The sequence below is a fragment of the Drosophila takahashii genome, chromosome 3R (genome assembly GCF_030179915.1).
Source record: "Drosophila takahashii strain IR98-3 E-12201 chromosome 3R, DtakHiC1v2, whole genome shotgun sequence".
Lineage (NCBI taxonomy): Eukaryota > Metazoa > Arthropoda > Insecta > Diptera > Drosophilidae > Drosophila > Drosophila takahashii.
Window position 1 is genome coordinate 21299557 of NC_091681.1, and position 19634 is coordinate 21319190.

At 40.5% G+C, this 19634-nt stretch overlaps 6 protein-coding genes and 1 pseudogene across 7 annotated transcripts; 3 read left to right on the forward strand and 4 right to left on the reverse strand.

Annotated features, from left to right (window-relative positions):
* Positions 1-1479: 1479 nt before the first annotated feature.
* Positions 1480-2395, reverse strand: Tim17a1. Its single transcript, XM_017144864.3, has one exon. The coding sequence runs from the start codon at positions 2279-2281 to the stop codon at positions 1604-1606; it is 678 nt and encodes a 225-aa protein (XP_017000353.2). The 5' UTR covers positions 2282-2395; the 3' UTR covers positions 1480-1603.
* Positions 2396-2614: 219 nt separating this feature from the next.
* GstD10 (Glutathione S transferase D10) lies at positions 2615-3634 on the reverse strand. The gene is made up of 2 exons (XM_070216452.1): positions 3475-3634; positions 2615-3317 (listed from the first exon to the last, which is right to left on the reverse strand). Exon 2 carries the CDS (start codon positions 3295-3297, stop codon positions 2665-2667), a length of 633 nt encoding a protein of 210 aa, XP_070072553.1. The 5' UTR covers positions 3298-3317; positions 3475-3634; the 3' UTR covers positions 2615-2664.
* Positions 3635-4021: 387 nt separating this feature from the next.
* Positions 4022-5353, reverse strand: GstD9 (Glutathione S transferase D9). 2 transcript variants are annotated; one of them, XM_044394319.2, is made up of 2 exons: positions 5278-5353; positions 4022-4782 (listed from the first exon to the last, which is right to left on the reverse strand). In XM_044394319.2, the coding sequence occupies exon 2, from the start codon at positions 4776-4778 to the stop codon at positions 4122-4124; it is 657 nt and encodes a 218-aa protein (XP_044250254.2). In that variant the 5' UTR covers positions 4779-4782; positions 5278-5353; the 3' UTR covers positions 4022-4121. The 2 variants fall into 2 exon arrangements, with proteins under 2 accessions (XP_044250254.2, XP_070072551.1); XM_070216450.1 differs by having other exon boundaries at positions 5262-5313.
* A 192-nt stretch (positions 5354-5545) lies between these two features.
* Positions 5546-12793, reverse strand: LOC123003010 (uncharacterized). The gene is made up of 4 exons (XM_044394009.2): positions 12678-12793; positions 11442-12072; positions 10150-10433; positions 5546-6319 (listed from the first exon to the last, which is right to left on the reverse strand). Exons 2-4 carry the CDS (start codon positions 12067-12069, stop codon positions 5687-5689), a joined length of 1545 nt encoding a protein of 514 aa, XP_044249944.2. The 5' UTR covers positions 12070-12072; positions 12678-12793; the 3' UTR covers positions 5546-5686.
* LOC138913289 (glutathione S-transferase D2-like) lies at positions 9741-10525 on the forward strand. The gene has a single exon (XM_070216451.1). It carries the CDS (start codon positions 9797-9799, stop codon positions 10445-10447), a length of 651 nt encoding a protein of 216 aa, XP_070072552.1. The 5' UTR covers positions 9741-9796; the 3' UTR covers positions 10448-10525.
* A 2705-nt stretch (positions 12794-15498) lies between the features above and the next one.
* Positions 15499-16291, forward strand: LOC123003011 (glutathione S-transferase D2-like; annotated as a pseudogene).
* A 935-nt stretch (positions 16292-17226) lies between these two features.
* On the forward strand, positions 17227-19462 carry LOC108059537 (uncharacterized). The gene is made up of 2 exons (XM_017144870.3): positions 17227-17901; positions 18708-19462. Exons 1-2 carry the CDS (start codon positions 17274-17276, stop codon positions 19361-19363), a joined length of 1284 nt encoding a protein of 427 aa, XP_017000359.2. The 5' UTR covers positions 17227-17273; the 3' UTR covers positions 19364-19462.
* The last annotated feature ends 172 nt before the right edge of the window (positions 19463-19634 follow it).

The following is a 19634-nucleotide window of genomic DNA, read 5'->3' on the forward strand; positions in this document are numbered from 1 at the left end:
TTTTGAGTAACTCTGGTCCCACACTTTTTCGATAAACTAGGCTTTCTGTTTTGGACCTTGCACGTGTGAAGATCGTTCTTTCCTGAACATATTTTATTCAGTGTTTCAACCAAATCCAGAGATCTACCGAAACCAAAACGTGAAAAATATCAGACATCCTTAGCCTTTTATAAGGTTTTCTTTTACCTATGGGGTTCCTGTAAGTTTTACTATTATTTCGTGGAAAAATCCCTCTTCATATAAAGTAATGCGTTTTATAGGAAAATTCTTGGAAGTCAAGTTTACTCCTTCACGTGGCTTACGGCCCGGGGAAATTTCTACCCAGATTTTCGTCTGCATTGTGGAAAATTTAGTTGAGTTCCTCCTATTGGTTCCCGTTTTTCTGGGAAAACTGTATAAAGCGCCATCAACGTGATCGTCAGGATTTTTATCAGTTTTTCTACATCAAAACTAAAATACAATACAGAAAGGGAACATAAAACTGTGAAAATTTCAATAAATTTATTAAGTTAAGTTTTAAGTTATTAAACATTTTCCTAAAAATTAAGAAATCATAAAATATCCTAATCCAATTAGATCTGTAATTTTAAGTTCGTGTAGCGCACGTATTTCAAAAGGGCGTCATTTTCCTCACAAGCGAACGATTTTTTATGATGGCAGGCTACGTCGTGCCAATTGACGCCGTCATTGTAAAACTGATTCAGAAATGCAACACAACTTTGATGTCGCACAAGCGGCCACTGGTCCAGATGTATTTTACATGAACATTTTACGACCGTTTTAAATTAATACATACATTTTCCCTAACCCATTAAATATTTTTTTTTGTTTTCGAAGGTAACTTAATTGTTGGTCTTTCATTTAAGACCTCAGCACCTAACCTAGAAATTGAGTCCTCTAAAATAGACTGACCAAACTGGCTTAAAATTATTTAGCCTGGACAACATCAAAAAGCTAACGCTGCATTAATCGATTTCGATTAGTCAAAGCTTGTCGTGCGCATAACAGCACAATGTTAATGTGTACAGCGCAAGTGTGGGGTATTCCCCTATTTAATTACAGAGTGGTTGAATTGCTGAGAGCTGTTAATCAGCACAATTAAGGGACTGTCCATATATTACGTAATCACCTAGGGGGGGGGGGGGGGGGACGGGTTCATTCAAATCAATATGTATGATTACATGGGGAGGGGGGGTCTTCCACAATGATTACGTAATCATTTTATATGTATTTTTTTATTTAAAGAATTTTTTTAAAAACTTTTTTTCTTTAAATATATGTGCAAAATTAGATAAGAAAGCAGAGAAAAAATTTTTTTTAGTGGCTGGGCGGCGAGAAAGAGAATGTTTAGTGGTTCAATCACACGAAGAATGCGAAGACCTGGAATGGCTTGACGAAGAGTATGTTGGAGATAATTTCAGCGTATACGAACCGAATGTGTCATACCAAACTCCATTTATAAACAATATTAAAGAATGGGTTGCATCTCTGTTCGCCACTGTAACAAATCAACAGAGAAAATTAGCACATGCAAATAATTTGGATGAGCGACCACGAAACCGAAAGATTGAAAAAACACAAAAAGTTTTTTGTTTAAGCAATATCAGAGAATCTCGGCCAGTTTGACGAGATCCAACAGCGAGTGAAAAGGCTTCTCATCTGTAGTCACCCTTTCGTGACTATTTGCTGGCGTGGATCCTACAGAAGCAGCTTTACCAATACTGGACTTGTACGCTCTACATTTTTCCAGCACCTGCTCAAACTCCGCCTCGGCAAAATTCTGCTGTAAATCAGCATTTACGGTGTCCTCTATCAAGGCCTCCCAGTGAGGCCGCTGAGGATTGATGGGTAGATTCGTCTCTCCATCGGCTGCATTGATAGTGGCCACTGCAGCACCGGCTCCCTCAATCATGGCCAAAACCAGGCAGCCCACAAGAGCACTGTTGGCCATGGCCCGGATTCCATTGCGTGCTGCCAAAATACCGCCGGTGGTGGCTCCACTGATTATCGAATTCCAGGCATCCTCCCGCTGGCGGTAGGAGACCAGGACACAGTCCACCGTGCTGAAGGTAGCTCCCCAAATGGCGAAGCTCCCGGCAATGCTTGGTGTTCTCATCTTCACCGAATCAAAGCCGCCATAAAGGCCACGTCGCAGTCCAGAAGGAGCGTTACGGAAACCCTTGAGGAACTCGAACAGCGAACCTCCTATTGTGCCCATCATAAAGGCGCATCCGCAGTCCTCCACAATCCTGATGGGACACGGCTGGCGGTTGTACTCCATAGTAACGCTTTCTCCGTGATCGCAATCTATATGTAAAACTTGGTATTTGTAATCCTGCTTCTATTGGCTTGTAATTTGAATATATATGTAAAATGCGGAGGTGTTTGCTTGTGAAGTTAGATGAAAATAATATGAGATTTGACTGATCCTAACGCCAGAAACAGAAAAAAAAGGGGAAATTGATTTTAAACAGTCTATTAGAAAGTAAACACTTTCGGAATTTATCTCTTTTAATACATGTATCCATGACTTTTGAATTTGTTAAAAAAAAAATAATAATATAAAATGTATTTATTTAGTGCAATCATTAGTTTAATCAGCAAAGCTCATAAACTTTAATTTAATTATATGAACTAAGGGAATTATTTGTGAGATTTTATAGGTCAGTTGTCGAAGTATTTTCGGAACTCCTGGCAACCAGCCCAGTTGTCTTCCCAACCGGGCGTAAGTTTCTTGGCCTGCTCGTACCAGCGAGCCACATTGGCGTACCGCTTGAAATCGAAACCGGCGACATCGAAGGTGGACACGGTGGCCAGGAAGGCGATATCAGCCAGACTGTAATCCTCTCCCGCGGTGTAGGTCTGTCCTTCGAGGAAGGTGTTTAGGAACTCGAAGGCAACCTCGATCTTCTTGTAGCTCTCCTCATTGGCTGGCTTCTTCAGGAAAATCTGGGGGTAATAGTACTCGGAGAAGCTCTTGTACAGGGTGCCCATATCGAAGTACAAGCGCTGGTTGATCAATGCCTGCTTCTGCACGTCCTTGGGAAAGAGCTTGTCGTCCTTGCCGTACTTCTCCACCAGATAAACCATGATGGCACGCGACTCCCACAAAGCAAATCCATTATCATGCAGCGTGGGGATCGTGTGCTGGGGATTAATCTTCAGATATTCCGGCTTGAATTGCTCCCCAGCACGGGTGTTAATGATCGTCTTCTTATCGAACTCCACACCCAGAGCCTTGGCTGTCATCAGAACAGAACGGCAGGGAGCAGATCCGGGTCTGTAGTAGAAGTCCATTTTTTTCGGTTGAGGTATCTCTGCAAAAAACAGCAATTCATCAAGATCAGAAGGTGTCACAGTAGATGAATATAAATTAAACCGAATGGCTAATCACTTTCTTTGATGGCACCAGTGAATTCGGTGACGCAATCTCCATGAGAAATGGGTGGTTTTTTATTCGGTAGCTGAACTTACGAGATACGAAAGAACTCTTGGGCGCTCTGCTATAGTCGAAGCACAACAAACAACTGAAAAATTCTCTGTGGTTTAGCCGTTTTTTATACACCCAAACAAACAACCTGAAGATAACCACATATATATACACACACAATGTGGGCTGATGGATCAATTAAGTACAAGTGATAATTGACAAATATTTTTTTTGGCTGATACGAACCACTGGTCAAAAGAGAGGGTTCCAGAAAAAGAGAATTCTAGCAGTATAAGAGCGAACACTAATCGAAATCGGGTACTTTACTCAAATGGTTATTTTATTTTATTACAGGTAGACCAAACTTTACGTAAATTTAAAATAAGTTCAGGTGTTTTCTTTAAATTACCTTTGACTTTAATTGCTTTTGCTATCAGCAAAATCTCAGCAGCCTGTATTATAGCAAAACAGCACGTAGCATTATCTTATCGCACTGAAAATGTTTGAGGTGTCATGCCTCAACGAATTTCACAAGAGCACAGACCCCCAAGTCTTATCACATTCCAAAAGTCAACGACTCTTCCACAATGATACTCTTAAAATAATACCAAGTATAGACACTCTTTATTCAAACAGTGCGTTAAATTCGCACCAATTATGTGTACGTAGTAAATTCCAAATTAGAGGCTAGTCATTGTTTGTTCAAAATGCCACCCAGATACAATTTCTTATAGTACTCGCAACCCTCCCAGTTCTCCTCCCAGCCGGGAATCACCTTCTTGGCATTATCGTACCACCTGACCACATTCGGATATTTTCCAAAGTTATACTCTGATATTTCAAAGGTGGAAACGGTGGCCAGCAGGGCAAAATCGGCCAGGGTCAACTTGTTGAGGGCGGCATACTGTTGACCTTCCAGAAGAGTGTTGAACATTTCGAAAGCGGCATCGATCTTCTTGAAGTTCTCCGGATCAGCCGGCTTCTTCTTGTCCTCGAACAACTGGGGATAGTAGTAGTAGACATAGCTCTGGTATAGAGTGCCCAAATCGAAGAACAAACGCTGATTGATTACGGCCCTCTGCTGGGGATCCTTAGGATAAATAGAGCCATCCTTGTCGTATTTCTCCGCCAGATAAATCAGAATGGCCCTCGACTCCCAAACTGCAAATTCGCCATCCACCAGGGTGGGAATTGTGTGCTGCGGATTGAGCTTGACAAACTCGGGCTTCAGATGATCCCCGGCATCCAGATCGATCTTCTTCTTGTTCAGCTCCAATCCCAGGGCATGGGCAGTCATCAGGATGGAACGGCAGGGAGCCGAGTAGAGCATGTAGTAAAAGTCCAACATGATTCTGCAACCAGGTATAAAATCGAACTGAATTAATATTTTCTTAAATGAGTCTTATATACTTGAAGGTCCCTTCAGCGATTACTAGATCTGTTACATTTAATTCTAAGAAATTATAATTTACAAAAGGTATTATTGCAAGCATTTTTCAAGGAAAAGTACATTTCTTGATTTGTATTTTTACTGTACTTATGCGTTTGTTGCCGACCAATTTTTGTTTAGAAATGCTAAGCTTGTTATCAGTATTGTGTATATCAAAAATGAATAGGCAATATTTACAAGTTTCCTTCTCCATATAAACGTGATAAGATTATTATTACATTGTACTGTTTAAGCATTGACGTAATTAAATCCCTGTGAGCAATAAATCATTCGAGCATTTAAGTAGAGCTTTTTGAATAAAATCACAAGGTGCGACAAAAAATCCAAATCATATTCTATGTATTTATTAGGTTCCCAAACTATCCCACTTATAAATTTAACTTGGGTAATTTTCCACCTTTTTTATAGTAATTTCTATGCCTTTTATTTGCGACTTCCGGATGTTTCCCTTCATCAAATCTCACTGACGAACAGCTGGCAAATAGCGAAGCTTTTATTGCTTTTTTTTACAAGAGACAGATTCAGAGAATTTAAATTTAGCATACTCTTTCCGAATCACCCTTTTGCATCGAAAGAGAGAAAAACGCGCCAGAAGAGCACACATATCCAATTGTTGCTCCAACCCACATCCCATCCACCATATAGTATAGACATCTAAAGAACACTTTTGTATTTTGTGCATTCAAAAAAGCGAACACTTATTTATTGTCTTTGGAGACAGGCGAATTTGGAATTGTTTTTTTGTGAACGTGAATATAAATACTACATCAAATGTACGGGGGTATAAAAAACGGTGAATATCAGGCTTATTCGAAGTACTTCTTGAACTCCAGGCAACCGGCCCAGTTGTCTTCCCATCCGGGGGTGACCTTCTTGGCGTTCTCGTACCACTTGTTCACGTTGGCGTACTTGCTGATCTCGAATCCGGCCACCTCGAAGGTGGAGACGGAGGCCACCAGGGCGATGTCGGCCACGGTGAGCGAGTCACCGGCGGCGTACTCCTGGCCCTCGAGGAAGGTGTTCAGGAACTCGAAGGCGGCCTCGATCTTCTTGAAGGCCTCGGGATCGGCGGGCGCCTTGGCGAACACCTGGGGGTAGTAGTAGTTGGCGAAGCTCTGGTACAGGGTTCCCATATCGAAGTACAGGCGCTGGTTGATCACGGCACGCTTCTTGGGGCACTTGGGGTACAGAGAGTCGGTCTTGCCGTACTTCTCCACCAGGTACACCTGGATGGCACGCGACTCCCACAGCGCGAAGCCATTGTCCACCAGGGTGGGGATGGTGTGCTGGGGATTGATCTTCAGGAACTCGGGCTTCAGGTGCTCGCCGGCCTGCAGGTTGAGCAGCTTCTTGTTCAGCTCGACGCCCACGGCCTTGGCGGTCATGATCACGGAGCGGCAGGGGGAGGAGCCGGGCAGGTAGTAGAAGTCAACCATTTTCTGGAAAAAGCAAGAAAAGTTGGAGGTTAGTAAAGTATAACCAGTTGTAAAAAAAAAATTTTTTAAATTCCTTAAATATGCTTGACTAATCGACTTTACTATTTTAAAACCTCATTGGAATTTAAATTGAAAAAGAAATGGAGTCCGCCATTTTGGTTGGGAGTCAAAAAAAAGTTTTGAAAGCGCACAAAAATGGTTTTTTACATTAGAAATAAAATAATTAAATATTTTCATGCACTCTTTTATAGGTACTCATAAATATTATAATTTGTTTTCTTATTTCTCTATTATACACTTTTCCTATATGGCGTGCAAAAAGGCGCACAGAATAGATCAGAAAAGATATGCGGTAATTAGACGCGCTCTATAATTACGAGTTCAGACAAAAGCGGACTTAAATTGGACCGTCATTACAGAAATTCACTTGGCAAACAGATTCCCAGCGAATGATGTCATAACTCTTAACCATTTGAGCTTTTTGGTAAATTTCCATGAATATTCCTTGTACACATTGTTTCTAATTTTTTTCTTTTCTGCCTGGACACGGACACAACACCATCACAATAGTTATAGAGGAACAGTCGGAACTTACAGTTTTGTTTGTTGCAAATCTCGCGATGTACACTGTACCAAATGAGAAGTAGTACTGAACGGAATCCGGAGAGCGGGTCTGCTTTTATAGCAATCGGTGGCGGTCGCCATAATGCCGGCAAACAAGAGTTGTTGTTTGACGCCCCGAGAGGCGGCTGAGGGCAGGGGGCGTGGCGGGGGTTGGGGCTGGGGAGTCACCATGAAGAGAGACAGCCGCTAGTTGTTTTCGTGTCTGGGTTTTTTGTCTTTTATTTTCAGCCTTGCCTACACATACCCACTAATATCAGGCAAAAATGTGACGTTAGCAGCGTGATTAATACGAGTATGTGAAGCCGTGAGCAAGTGTGTGTGATTCGGTGGATGTTGCATTTAGCTCCCCCCGCTTCGCCCCTCGCCAAAAAGAAAGCTGCAACTTTCTAATGATCCTCCATTGGAACGCCGAGTTTTTTCCTCTCTTTAGAACAGATTTTTGGCTGATTATTATCTTACATTTTCATATTTCTATAACCCTATAGAGGGTATTTTAATTTTTATAAGTTGTTACTTGGAAAAGTGGGGAGATATTTTTTTCTTTTATTTATAATTCTTATTCATCAACATTACCACCAAATAATACTTTTACAACTATCATTATTATCATATGTTGTTCCTAGAGATTGTATTCCTAATATTTTAACCAGATTATATTAGTTTTTAAACGAACGAACAACAGACAAAGTTTATTGACTTTTACCAAAACTCCAAGTGTATAAACACTTCGACTTACTAAGATTGCCTTTATTTTCGCGCACACTTATTGCACTCAATTTGCTTGGATACACATTTTTGCATTTCTAATGAACATCTGTGCGCTTAAAAATAAATTCTTCTTTCAAAGTGAAAAAATAAAATAAATAAATAAGAGGCAAACAGAAACCAGATAACAACTCAACTCAAACCGGCCGGCAAACATTGATATCAGGCAAACACAAAGCAACAGTTGGTGAGTATTCCCAAGTGAAATGAAAGCATATATATAAACAAATCGCAAGAGTCGCATACTGTACTTTGCTAACTAATAAGTCCACGAAAATATAACCTTATTGGAGAATTTTTTTTATTAAAAAAAAAAGAAAGAAAAACTCATTTGAAGGACGAACTCGGAGCTAATCACAAGCCAAAGGGACATGCTAATACCAAATTACTGGTATACATTTTTCATGTAATTATTTTGATGACCGCAGAAATATATCGATCGAATTGGATTGCATGAGCTTCGACGGCCTTGGTCAGTTAGAAATAATGGTTATGGTGGCATTACATGACAAGGCAAATTCTTATTTCTTCTTGGAAGTATTCGATGAAATCGTTGCAATACACACTCGAACATTCCTGCTTTAATTCGCTGGGGGTGTCTATTTGCCCCAAAAAACAGTTCCTTTTTATCAGTTTCACAATTCGCAATACCAACTATCAGCATGACCAGGCAAAAAATTTCAATAACAAGTAGCACAAAAACGGAAAGAGCATTTTCGTGGGCGACACGTCAAACAATTTGCTCTCTTAACGTCCAGAACAATCCATAAATTGCTTGTGAAATCGGAAAGCCCCAGGGCCCCAGACCTACGAGAGTTACTCATTTGAACATAATGCCGAAATCCACTGAATCATGGGAAACATGAGATCGTAAACACAATAAGTTCGCCAATAACTGGTTAGGTTAATTCACTAAAAAAGCCGGCCCAAAATGTAGCGTAAAATGTAGAGAAAGGTCACAGTGTTTGCCGCTGCAGATCAAGAGAACCAGTTAGACGGCATTGGCCAAGTATGCGTCACAAGCCAAAAAGGCAGCAAACCAAACAAGATGAAGAGCAGCGGCTAAGAGATTCAGACTTTAGACCCAAAGAGAATTGATGGGGCGTAGAGCGCCACCGATCTCTTATTCTCATTTCATCGGGTTATTCTGCCGGGCTGCCATATAAACACACTCATACTCGATATATATTTGCTCGATTTCGTTTGCCGGCGATTCTTATTTTGTGTACAGCTGCGTTGGGCTTCGCTTCAGTCAATCTCTGATCTCGGCTTTTGAAAAGAAAAATAACTGTTTGAATACAATATTTGAGAGCTGGAATATAAAAGCAAAAGAAAGTCCCCAATGTGAATCTCTTTTAATTTAAAACCCAGAATTTTTTACCTAACTGTTTAATTATACATTAACATTTATTTTTAAACTTTAAATATCTACAACCTACCTAATAATCTGAACATCAGTGTGTCCACACTTCCATTACTCACATTATCTTTTCAATTAACGGTATAGATAACCCAAAGCAACTTAGCACTCCACTTCCAATGAATGTCAAAATTATTAAGGCCGAATTATTGAATACTCTATCAAAATATATATGTATGGTTTATATGGTTAAGCAATAGGCCAAACGGCTTTCTCTCCTAGGCATAATTTGGAAGTGGTAACATAATGATCATAACTACAAAGTTCCTATCCCTCAAATAATATATCACATATGGGATCGTTCATACTTTGTACTCATGGTGAAAAAGTATCTTTATTTATTTCTAAGCTGCACCCAATATAAATATCTGATCAATTTGACAATGTCTTCCGCCCTACTCAACGCACATATTAATGAGTCATAATAGTTCAGCACTTAAATCAGAACATTTCCTTTATGATAACATTTGTATGTACTTATCGCCCGAAATAATAAAAGCTCGACCAGTATGCACCTGAAATTGATTATATGTATGTATGTTACTTCACACCAAACAAACGAAACTGTTCCGGTTTTCACTCATATCGCTATATAAGTACCTGCTATTCCCGGTTGTAGTCAGTCTTCGTTCTCCACTCCAGAGGTTAACACAACATCAGCTTTATTCAGCATGGATTTCTACTATATGTCAGGTAGCGGTGGATGCCGCACGGTCATGATGGTGGCCAAGGCTCTTGGACTCGAGCTGAACAAGAAGTTCGTGAACACCATGGAGGGCGATCAGCTGAAGCCGGAGTTCGTGAAGATCAATCCCCAGCACACCATCCCCACTCTAGTGGACAATGGATTCGCCATCTGGGAGTCCCGTGCGATCGCCGTCTATCTGGTCGAGAAGTACGGCAAGGACGATTCGCTCTATCCCAAGGATCCCAAGAAGCAGGCCGTGGTCAACCAGCGCCTGTACTTCGACATGGGCACCCTATCCGAAGCCTTCGCCAAGTACTACTATCCCTTCTTCCGCACCGGAAAGCTGGGATCCGAGGAAGACTTGAAGAGGATCGAAACCGCCTTCGGATTCCTCGACACCTTCCTGGAGGGCCAGGAGTACGTCGCTGGCGACCATCTCACTGTGGCCGATATTGCTATTTTGGCCAACGTCTCCACCTTTGAGATTACCGAGTTCGACTTCAGCAAGTACTCCAATGTGGTCAGGTGGTACGCCAACGCCAAGAAGGTGACTCCCGGATGGGACGAGAACGTTAAGGGTCTGGAGATAATGAAGTCTTTCTTCGAGTCCAAAGTTGCCGCTGCCAAGAAGTGATTTACCATTATATAACTTAACACTTTATATGTGATGCTTATTTACAATTTACAATAAAATATAAATACAGAATTCAAAGTTTGATAGAATCGTATAATGTGGGTTAATATTTGCAGTACATAAGGGTCTCCATGTACAGACAAATGGGGTTATTGTTTTAAAAAAAACTTAATAACAACATTAATATCAAAATGCAAATCTAATTATATGGGTTTACAATGTATACCCTGGGATACATGTACTTGAGATTTTAAATGTAGGTAGCTATAGCCATATGAACACACTTGTCAACATCTATGAAACTATATACTGTGGTTTATGCTCCAACAACTCCAAATATAATAGTTGCATATAATTAATGTTAAAAACAAAGCGAGCTAAATGATATTCTACCATTCTATGTTATATGTATACCCTCGCAGAGGGTATTATAATTCTAGTCAGAATTTTTATTTACGTAAGAAGAAAAATATCTGTCGGAATTAAATATGTTAAATTTTTAAGGTAACTGCAATATTATACAAAAATGACGAAATTTTAATACAAATTGGAGCGTTTATTTGATTTTCACATTTATGATAAAACTTAACTGGTAATTTATTATTTGATCAATTAATTTATACGCACTTATGGTAGTTATAATATATTATTTCAAGGATTATATAATGCAATGCATGTCCTACTGCCCTATTTCAGTCATGTATTTTATAAATCATAATATTTCAACACTTCAAATCGATCCACTTCCTTTACGTCAGCCAACTAATCATACATTTAAATACTAGCTCTAGCTGAATTATATATTATGCACCTGAAATTATCATTAGAGCTTCTTAGACTCCGCCTGTGTTAGTCATTAGTTGTACATACGTGTCCCTTAGCCGAAAATAACAAGTGCCCGAAATATGAAAAAGTTGGAATTGTTGTTTTGTGAACGTGAATATAAATACTACATCAAATGTACGGGGGTATAAAAAGGGTGAATATCAGGCTTATTCGAAGTACTTCTTGAACTCCAGGCAACCGGCCCAGTTGTCCTCCCATCCGGGGGTGACCTTCTTGGCGTTCTCGTACCACTTGTTCACGTTGGCGTACTTGCTGATCTCGAATCCGGCCACCTCGAAGGTGGAGACGGAGGCCACCAGGGCGATGTCGGCCACGGTGAGCGAGTCACCGGCGGCGTACTCCTGGCCCTCGAGGAAGGTGTTCAGGAACTCGAAGGCGGCCTCGATCTTCTTGAAGGCCTCGGGATCGGCGGGCGCCTTGGCGAACACCTGGGGGTAGTAGTAGTTGGCGAAGCTCTGGTACAGGGTTCCCATATCGAAGTACAGGCGCTGGTTGATCACGGCACGCTTCTTGGGGCACTTGGGGTACAGAGAGTCGGTCTTGCCGTACTTCTCCACCAGGTACACCTGGATGGCACGCGACTCCCACAGCGCGAAGCCATTGTCCACCAGGGTGGGGATGGTGTGCTGGGGATTGATCTTCAGGAACTCGGGCTTCAGGTGCTCGCCGGCCTGCAGGTTGAGCAGCTTCTTGTTCAGCTCGACGCCCACGGCCTTGGCGGTCATGATCACGGAGCGGCAGGGGGAGGAGCCGGGCAGGTAGTAGAAGTCAACCATTTTCTGGAAAAAGCAAGAAAATTTGGAGCTTAGTAAAGTATTACCAGTTGTAATAAAAAAAATTTTTTAAATTCCTTAAATATGCTTGACTAATCGACTATACTATTTTAAAACCTCATTGGAATTGAAAAAGAAATGAAGTCCGCCATTTTGATTGGGAGTCATAAGGAAGGCTTGAAAGCGTACACAAACTCTTTTTACTTTAGAAATAAAATAAAGAAATAATTTCATGCACACTTGTATAGGTCCACAAAAATATTATAATTTGTTTTCGTTTTATAAGGCAAGATTCGTATTTCTCTATTATACACTTTTCCTATATGGCGTGCAAAAAGGCGCACAGAATAGATCAGAAAAGATATGCGGTAATTAGACGCGCTCTATAATTACGAGTTCAGACAAAAGCGGACTTTAATTGGGCCGTCATTACAGAAATTCACTTGGCAAACAGATTCCCAGCGAATGATGTCATAACTCTTAACCATTTGAGCTTTTTGGTAAATTTCCATGAATATTCCTTGTACACATTGTTTCTAATTTTTTTCTTTTCTGCCTGGACACGGACACAACACCATCACAATAGTTATAGAGGAACAGTCGGAACTTACAGTTTTGTTTGTTGCAAATCTCGCGATGTACACTGTACCAAATGAGAAGTAGTACTGAACGGAATCCGGAGAGCGGGTCTGCTTTTATAGCAATCGGTGGCGGTCGCCATAATGCCGGCAAACAAGAGTTGTTGTTTGACGCCCCGAGAGGCGGCTGAGGGCAGGGGGCGTGGCGGGGGTTGGGGCTGGGGAGTCACCATGAAGAGAGACAGCCGCTAGTTGTTTTCGTGTCTGGGTTTTTTGTCTTTTATTTTCAGCCTTGCCTACACATACCCACTAATATCAGGCAAAAATGTGACGTTAGCAGCGTGATTAATACGAGTATGTGAAGCCGTGAGCAAGTGTGTGTGATTCGGTGGATGTTGCATTTAGCTCCCCCCGCTTCGCCCCTCGCCAAAAAGAAAGCTGCAACTTTCTAATGATCCTCCATTGGAACGCCGAGTTTTTTCCTCTCTTTAGAACAGATTTTTGGCTGATTATTATCTTACATTATCATATTTCTATAACCCTATAGAGGGTATTTTAATTTTTATAAGTTGTTACTTGGAAAAGTGGGGAGATATTTTTTTCTTTTATTTATAATTCTTATTCATCAACATTACCACCAAATAATACTTTTACAACTATCATTATTATCATATGTTGTTCCTAGAGATTGTATTCCTAATATTTTAACCAGATTATATTAGTTTTTAAACGAACGAACAACAGACAAAGTTTATTGACTTTTACCAAAACTCCAAGTGTATAAACACTTCGACTTACTAAGATTGCCTTTATTTTCGCGCACACTTATTGCACTCAATTTGCTTGGATACACATTTTTGCATTTCTAATGAACATCTGTGCGCTTAAAAATAAATTCTTCTTTCAAAGTGAAAAAATAAAATAAATAAATAAGAGGCAAACAGAAACCAGATAGCAACTCAACTCAAACCGGCCGGCAAACATTGATATCAGGCAAACACAAAGCAACAGTTGGTGAGTATTCCCAAGTGAAATGAAAGCATATATATAAACAAATCGCAAGAGTCGCATACTGTACTTTGCTAACTAATAAGTCCACGAAAATATAACCTTATTGGAGAATTTTTTTTATTAAAAAAAAAAGAAAGAAAAACTCATTTGAAGGACGAACTCGGAGCTAATCACAAGCCAAAGGGACATGCTAATACCAAATTACTGGTATACATTTTTCATGTAATTATTTTGATGACCGCAGAAATATATCGATCGAATTGGATTGCATGAGCTTCGACGGCCTTGGTCAGTTAGAAATAATGGTTATGGTGGCATTACATGACAAGGCAAATTCTTATTTCTTCTTGGAAGTATTCGATGAAATCGTTGCAATACACACTCGAACATTCCTGCTTTAATTCGCTGGGGGTGTCTATTTGCCCCAAAAAACAGTTCCTTTTTATCAGTTTCACAATTCGCAATACCAACTATCAGCATGACCAGGCAAAAAATTTCAATAACAAGTAGCACAAAAACGGAAAGAGCATTTTCGTGGGCGACACGTCAAACAATTTGCTCTCTTAACGTCCAGAACAATCCATAAATTGCTTGTGAAATCGGAAAGCCCCAGGGCCCCAGACCTACGAGAGTTACTCATTTGAACATAATGCCGAAATCCACTGAATCATGGGAAACATGAGATCGTAAACACAATAAGTTCGCCAATAACTGGTTAGGTTAATTCACTAAAAAAGCCGGCCCAAATGTAGCGTAAAATGTAGAGAAAGGTCACAGTGTTTGCCGCTGCAGATCAAGAGAACCAGTTAGACGGCATTGGCCAAGTATGCGTCACAAGCCAAAAAGGCAGCAAACCAAACAAGATGAAGAGCAGCGGCTAAGAGATTCAGACTTTAGACCCAAAGAGAATTGATGGGGCGTAGAGCGCCACCGATCTCTTATTCTCATTTCATCGGGTTATTCTGCCGGGCTGCCATATAAACACACTCATACTCGATATATATTTGCTCGATTTCGTTTGCCGGCGATTCTTATTTTGTGTACAGCTGCGTTGGGCTTCGCTTCAGTCAATCTCTGATCTCGGCTTTTGAAAAGAAAAATAACTGTTTGAATACAATATTTGAGAGCTGGAATATAAAAGCAAAAGAAAGTCCCCAATGTGAATCTCTTTTAATTTAAAACCCAGAATTTTTTACCTAACTGTTTAATTATACATTAACATTTATTTTTAAACTTTAAATATCTACAACCTACCTAATAATCTGAACATCAGTGTGTCCACACTTCCATTACTCACATTATCTTTTCAATTAACGGTATAGATAACCCAAAGCAACTTAGCACTCCACTTCCAATGAATGTCAAAATTATTAAGGCCGAATTATTGAATACTCTATCAAAATATATATGTATGGTTTATATGGTTAAGCAATAGGCCAAACGGCTTTCTCTCCTAGGCATAATTTGGAAGTGGTAACATAATGATCATAACTACAAAGTTCCTATCCCTCAAATAATATATCACATATGGGATCGTTCATACTTTGTACTCATGGTGAAAAAGTATCTTTATTTATTTCTAAGCTGCACCCAATATAAATATCTGATCAATTTGACAATGTCTTCCGCCCTACTCAACGCACATATTAATGAGTCATAATAGTTCAGCACTTAAATCAGAACATTTCCTTTATGATAACATTTGTATGTACTTATCGCCCGAAATAATAAAAGCTCGACCAGTATGCACCTGAAATTGATTATATGTATGTATGTTACTTCACACCAAACAAACGAAACTGTTCCGGTTTTCACTCATATCGCTATATAAGTACCTGCTATTCCCGGTTGTAGTCAGTCTTCGTTCTCCACTCCAGAGGTTAACACAACATCAGCTTTATTCAGCATGGATTTCTACTATATGTCAGGTAGCGGTGGATGCCGCACGGTCATGATGGTGGCCAAGGCTCTTGGACTCGAGCTGAACAAGAAGTTCGTGAACACCATGGAGGGCGATCAGCTGAAGCCGGAGTTCGTGAAGATCAATCCCCAGCACACCATCCCCACTCTAGTGGACAATGGATTCGCCATCTGGGAGTCCCGTGCGATCGCCGTCTATCTGGTCGAGAAGTACGGCAAGGGACGATTCGCTCTATCCCAAGGATCCCAAGAAGCAGGCCGTGGTCAACCAGCGCCTGTACTTCGACATGGGCACCCTATCCGAAGCCTTCGCCAAGTACTACTATCCCTTCTTCCGCACCGGAAAGCTGGGATCCGAGGAAGACTTGAAGAGGATCGAAACCGCCTTCGGATTCCTCGACACCTTCCTGGAGGGCCAGGAGTACGTCGCTGGCGACCATCTCACTGTGGCCGATATTGCTATTTTGGCCAACGTCTCCACCTTTGAGATTACCGAGTTCGACTTCAGCAAGTACTCCAATGTGGTCAGGTGGTACGCCAACGCCAAGAAGGTGACTCCCGGATGGGACGAGAACGTCAAGGGTCTGGAGATGATGAAGTCTTTCTTTGAGTCCAAAGTTGCCGCTGCCAAGAAGTGATTTACCATTATATAACTTAACACTTTATATGTGATGCTTATTTACAATTTACAATAAAATATAAATACAGAATTGAAAGTTTGATAGAATCGTATAATGTGGGTTAATATTTGCAGTACATAAGGGTCTCCATGTACAGACCAATGAGGTTATTGTTTTTAAAAAAAACTTAATAACACAATTAATATCAAAATGCAAATCTAATTATATGAGTTTACAATGTATACCCTGGGATACATGTACTAGAGATTTTCAATATAGAACACACTTGTCAACATCTATGAAACTATACACTGTTGTTTATGCTCCAAGAACTCCAAATATAATAGTTGCATATAATTAATGTTATAAACAAAGCGAGTTAAATGATATTCTACTATTCTGCAGAGGGCTTTATAATTCTAGTCAGAATTTTGATTTACATAAGAAGAAAAATATCTGTCGGAATCAAATATGTTAAATTTGTAAGGTAACTGCAATAGTATACAAAAATGACGAAATTTTAATACAAATTGGAAAGTTAATTTGTTTTTCACATCTTTGATAACTGATCCTAACTGGTAATTTATTATTTGATCAATTAATTCATACGCACTTATGGTAATTATAATATATTATTTCAAGGATTATATAATGCAATGCATATCCTACTGCCCTATTTCAGTCATGTATTTTATGAATCATAATATTTCAACACTTCAAATCGATCCACTTCCTTTACGTCAGCCAACTAATCATACATTTAAATACTAGCTCTAGCTGAATTATATATTATGCACCTGAAATTATCATTAGAGCTTCTTAGACTCCGCCTGTGTTAGTCATTAGTTGTACATACGTGTCCCTTAGCCGAAAATAACAAGTGCCTGAAATACGAAAAGTTTGTTCTAACCATGACTGGCATATTCAAACGCAAGACAAACACCGAACCAAGCAAGCATAAACAAATGGGGAGAGATAATTCCCCAAGCGTTCGGCTATAAAAGTCACAGGTTTTGCGGGACGTCGTCAGTTGTCGTTCTCGATTCCAGTGGAAAGCACTACCATATCATTCTTCAAAATGGATTTCTACTACATGCCAGGTAGCGGTGGATGCCGTACTGTCGTTATGGTGGCCAAGGCTCTTGGACTCGAGCTGAACAAGAAGCTTCTGAACACCATGGAAGGCGAGCAGTTGAAGCCGGAGTTCGTGAAGCTCAATCCCCAGCACACCATCCCCACTCTGGTGGACAATGGATTCTCCGTTTGGGAGTCCCGAGCCATTGCCGTGTATCTGGTGGAGAAGTACGGCAAGGACGACTCCCTGTTCCCCAAGGATCCCAAGAAGCAGGCCGTGGTCAACCAGCGCCTGTACTTCGACATGGGAACTCTGTACGATGCCTTCGCCAAGTACTACTACCCCCTGTTCCGCACTGGAAAGCCCGGAACTGAGGAGGATCTGAAGAAAATCGAAACCTCCTTCGGTTTCCTCGACACTTTCCTGGAGGGCCAGGACTATGTGGCCGGAGACCAGCTCACCGTGGCCGACATCGCCATCCTGGCCACCGTCTCCACCTTCGAGATTGTTAAGTTCGACTTCAGCAAGTACGCTAATGTCACCAGGTGGTACGAGAATGCCAAGAAGGTGACTCCCGGATGGGACGAGAACTGGGAGGGTCTGCTCGCCATGAAGGCATTCCTTGAGGACCGCCAGGCTGCTGGAAAGTAAATTCCATTCAGATAATTTATTATTATTTATGTTACGTTTGAATTGAATAAAAGAATATTTATTGTGTGATAAATATTTGAAAATGTTTTATGAGGGTGGATACTGAAAGAATAAGAAAAAAATAAAAGTTACTATTTTTCTTCGTTTTATTCTACACTTAAACACCACAAAATTTTGATTCTGTAAACAGATCTGATTTAGCTTTTCTGTGGTTCATATTTTAAAATATCGTCTTTACTCTGTCTTTGCTTTTGATTAGGACAATAAGATAACCACTTTTATAATACTCTTCTGTTACAGTCAAATATATATATATTCATTTATTATATTAATCAACATATCCTGTTGGGAATTTTAGCTACATTATTTTTATTACCCATCACTTCAACAAAAACCAAAGCACCTGTACTACCAAATGGGTATTTTTAAGAGAATTTGTTTTTCCTTCTTAAATTGCAAGCTTCTGTGGAAGCAAATTCGTTTATTTAGTGGTATACATACATAACACCCAGAAATTCTAGAAGCTCATTTTACAGAGAGCTCAAACACGATGAAATTGATATATTTTCGCGCATACCCACACAAGTGTAGGATTCTCTATCAAGAATACAATCAATTAACATGGCAAAGCATAACATGGCAAACAAATAGACTTAGAGAGAGCTCTTTTTTCGCTATGCCATACCTATGTATGTATGTATGAAAAAAGCTTTATAGGCACAAACCCGTGGGGGTCCCAAACAGTTCACTTTTTCCTCTCGAACGGGCAGCACGAAACGATCGGAGTTCCCAAAATGGATCTTTACTACCTGCCTCTGGTTAGCGCCTGTCGCTCCGTTCTCATGGTGGCCAAGGCCCTTAATCTTGACCTGAACAAGAAGCTCCTGAACACCCTGAAGGGAGAGCAGCTGAATCCGGATTTCATCAAGATCAACCCCCAGCACACGATCCCCACTTTGGTGGACAATGGATTTACCATCTGGGAGTCGCGAGCCGTCGCGGTCTACCTAATCGAACAGTACGGCAAAGACGATTCCCTCTATCCCAAGGATCCCAAGAAGCAGGCGGTGATCAACCAACGTCTTTACTTTGACATGGGCTCCATGTATCCCTCGCTGGCCAACTACTACTACAAAGTGTTTGTCACCGGCCAGTTCGGCAGTGACGAGGAATTCAAGAAGGTCCAGGACACCTTCGGTTTTCTGAACACCTTCCTTGAGGGCCAGGAGTATGTGGCAGGTGACCAGTACACCGTGGCCGACATTGCCATCCTAGCCAGTGTCTCCACCTTCGATGCCCTCGAATTCGACATTAGCAAATATCCGAATGTAGCCAAGTGGTATGAAAATGTCAAGAAGATTACCCCTGGTTGGGAGGAGAATTGGCAGGGAGCTCAGGATGTGAAGAAGGTGGTCGATGAGAAAAAGAACGTTGCTAAGTAATCTTTCTTGTGATATGTAAATTATTACATTTATAATAAAAATAATTGTTAGCTTCTATAGAAGCTCATTTTACAGAGAGCACAAACACGGTGAAATTGATATTATTTCGCGCATACCCACACAAGTAATCTTAAACTCTATCTATCATACAATCAACTAACAGGGCATAGCATAACATGGGGAATATACAGACTTAGAGAGGGCACTTTTTTCGCTATGCCATACATACACACATATGTATAAAAAAAGCTTTATAAGCACAAACCTGTGA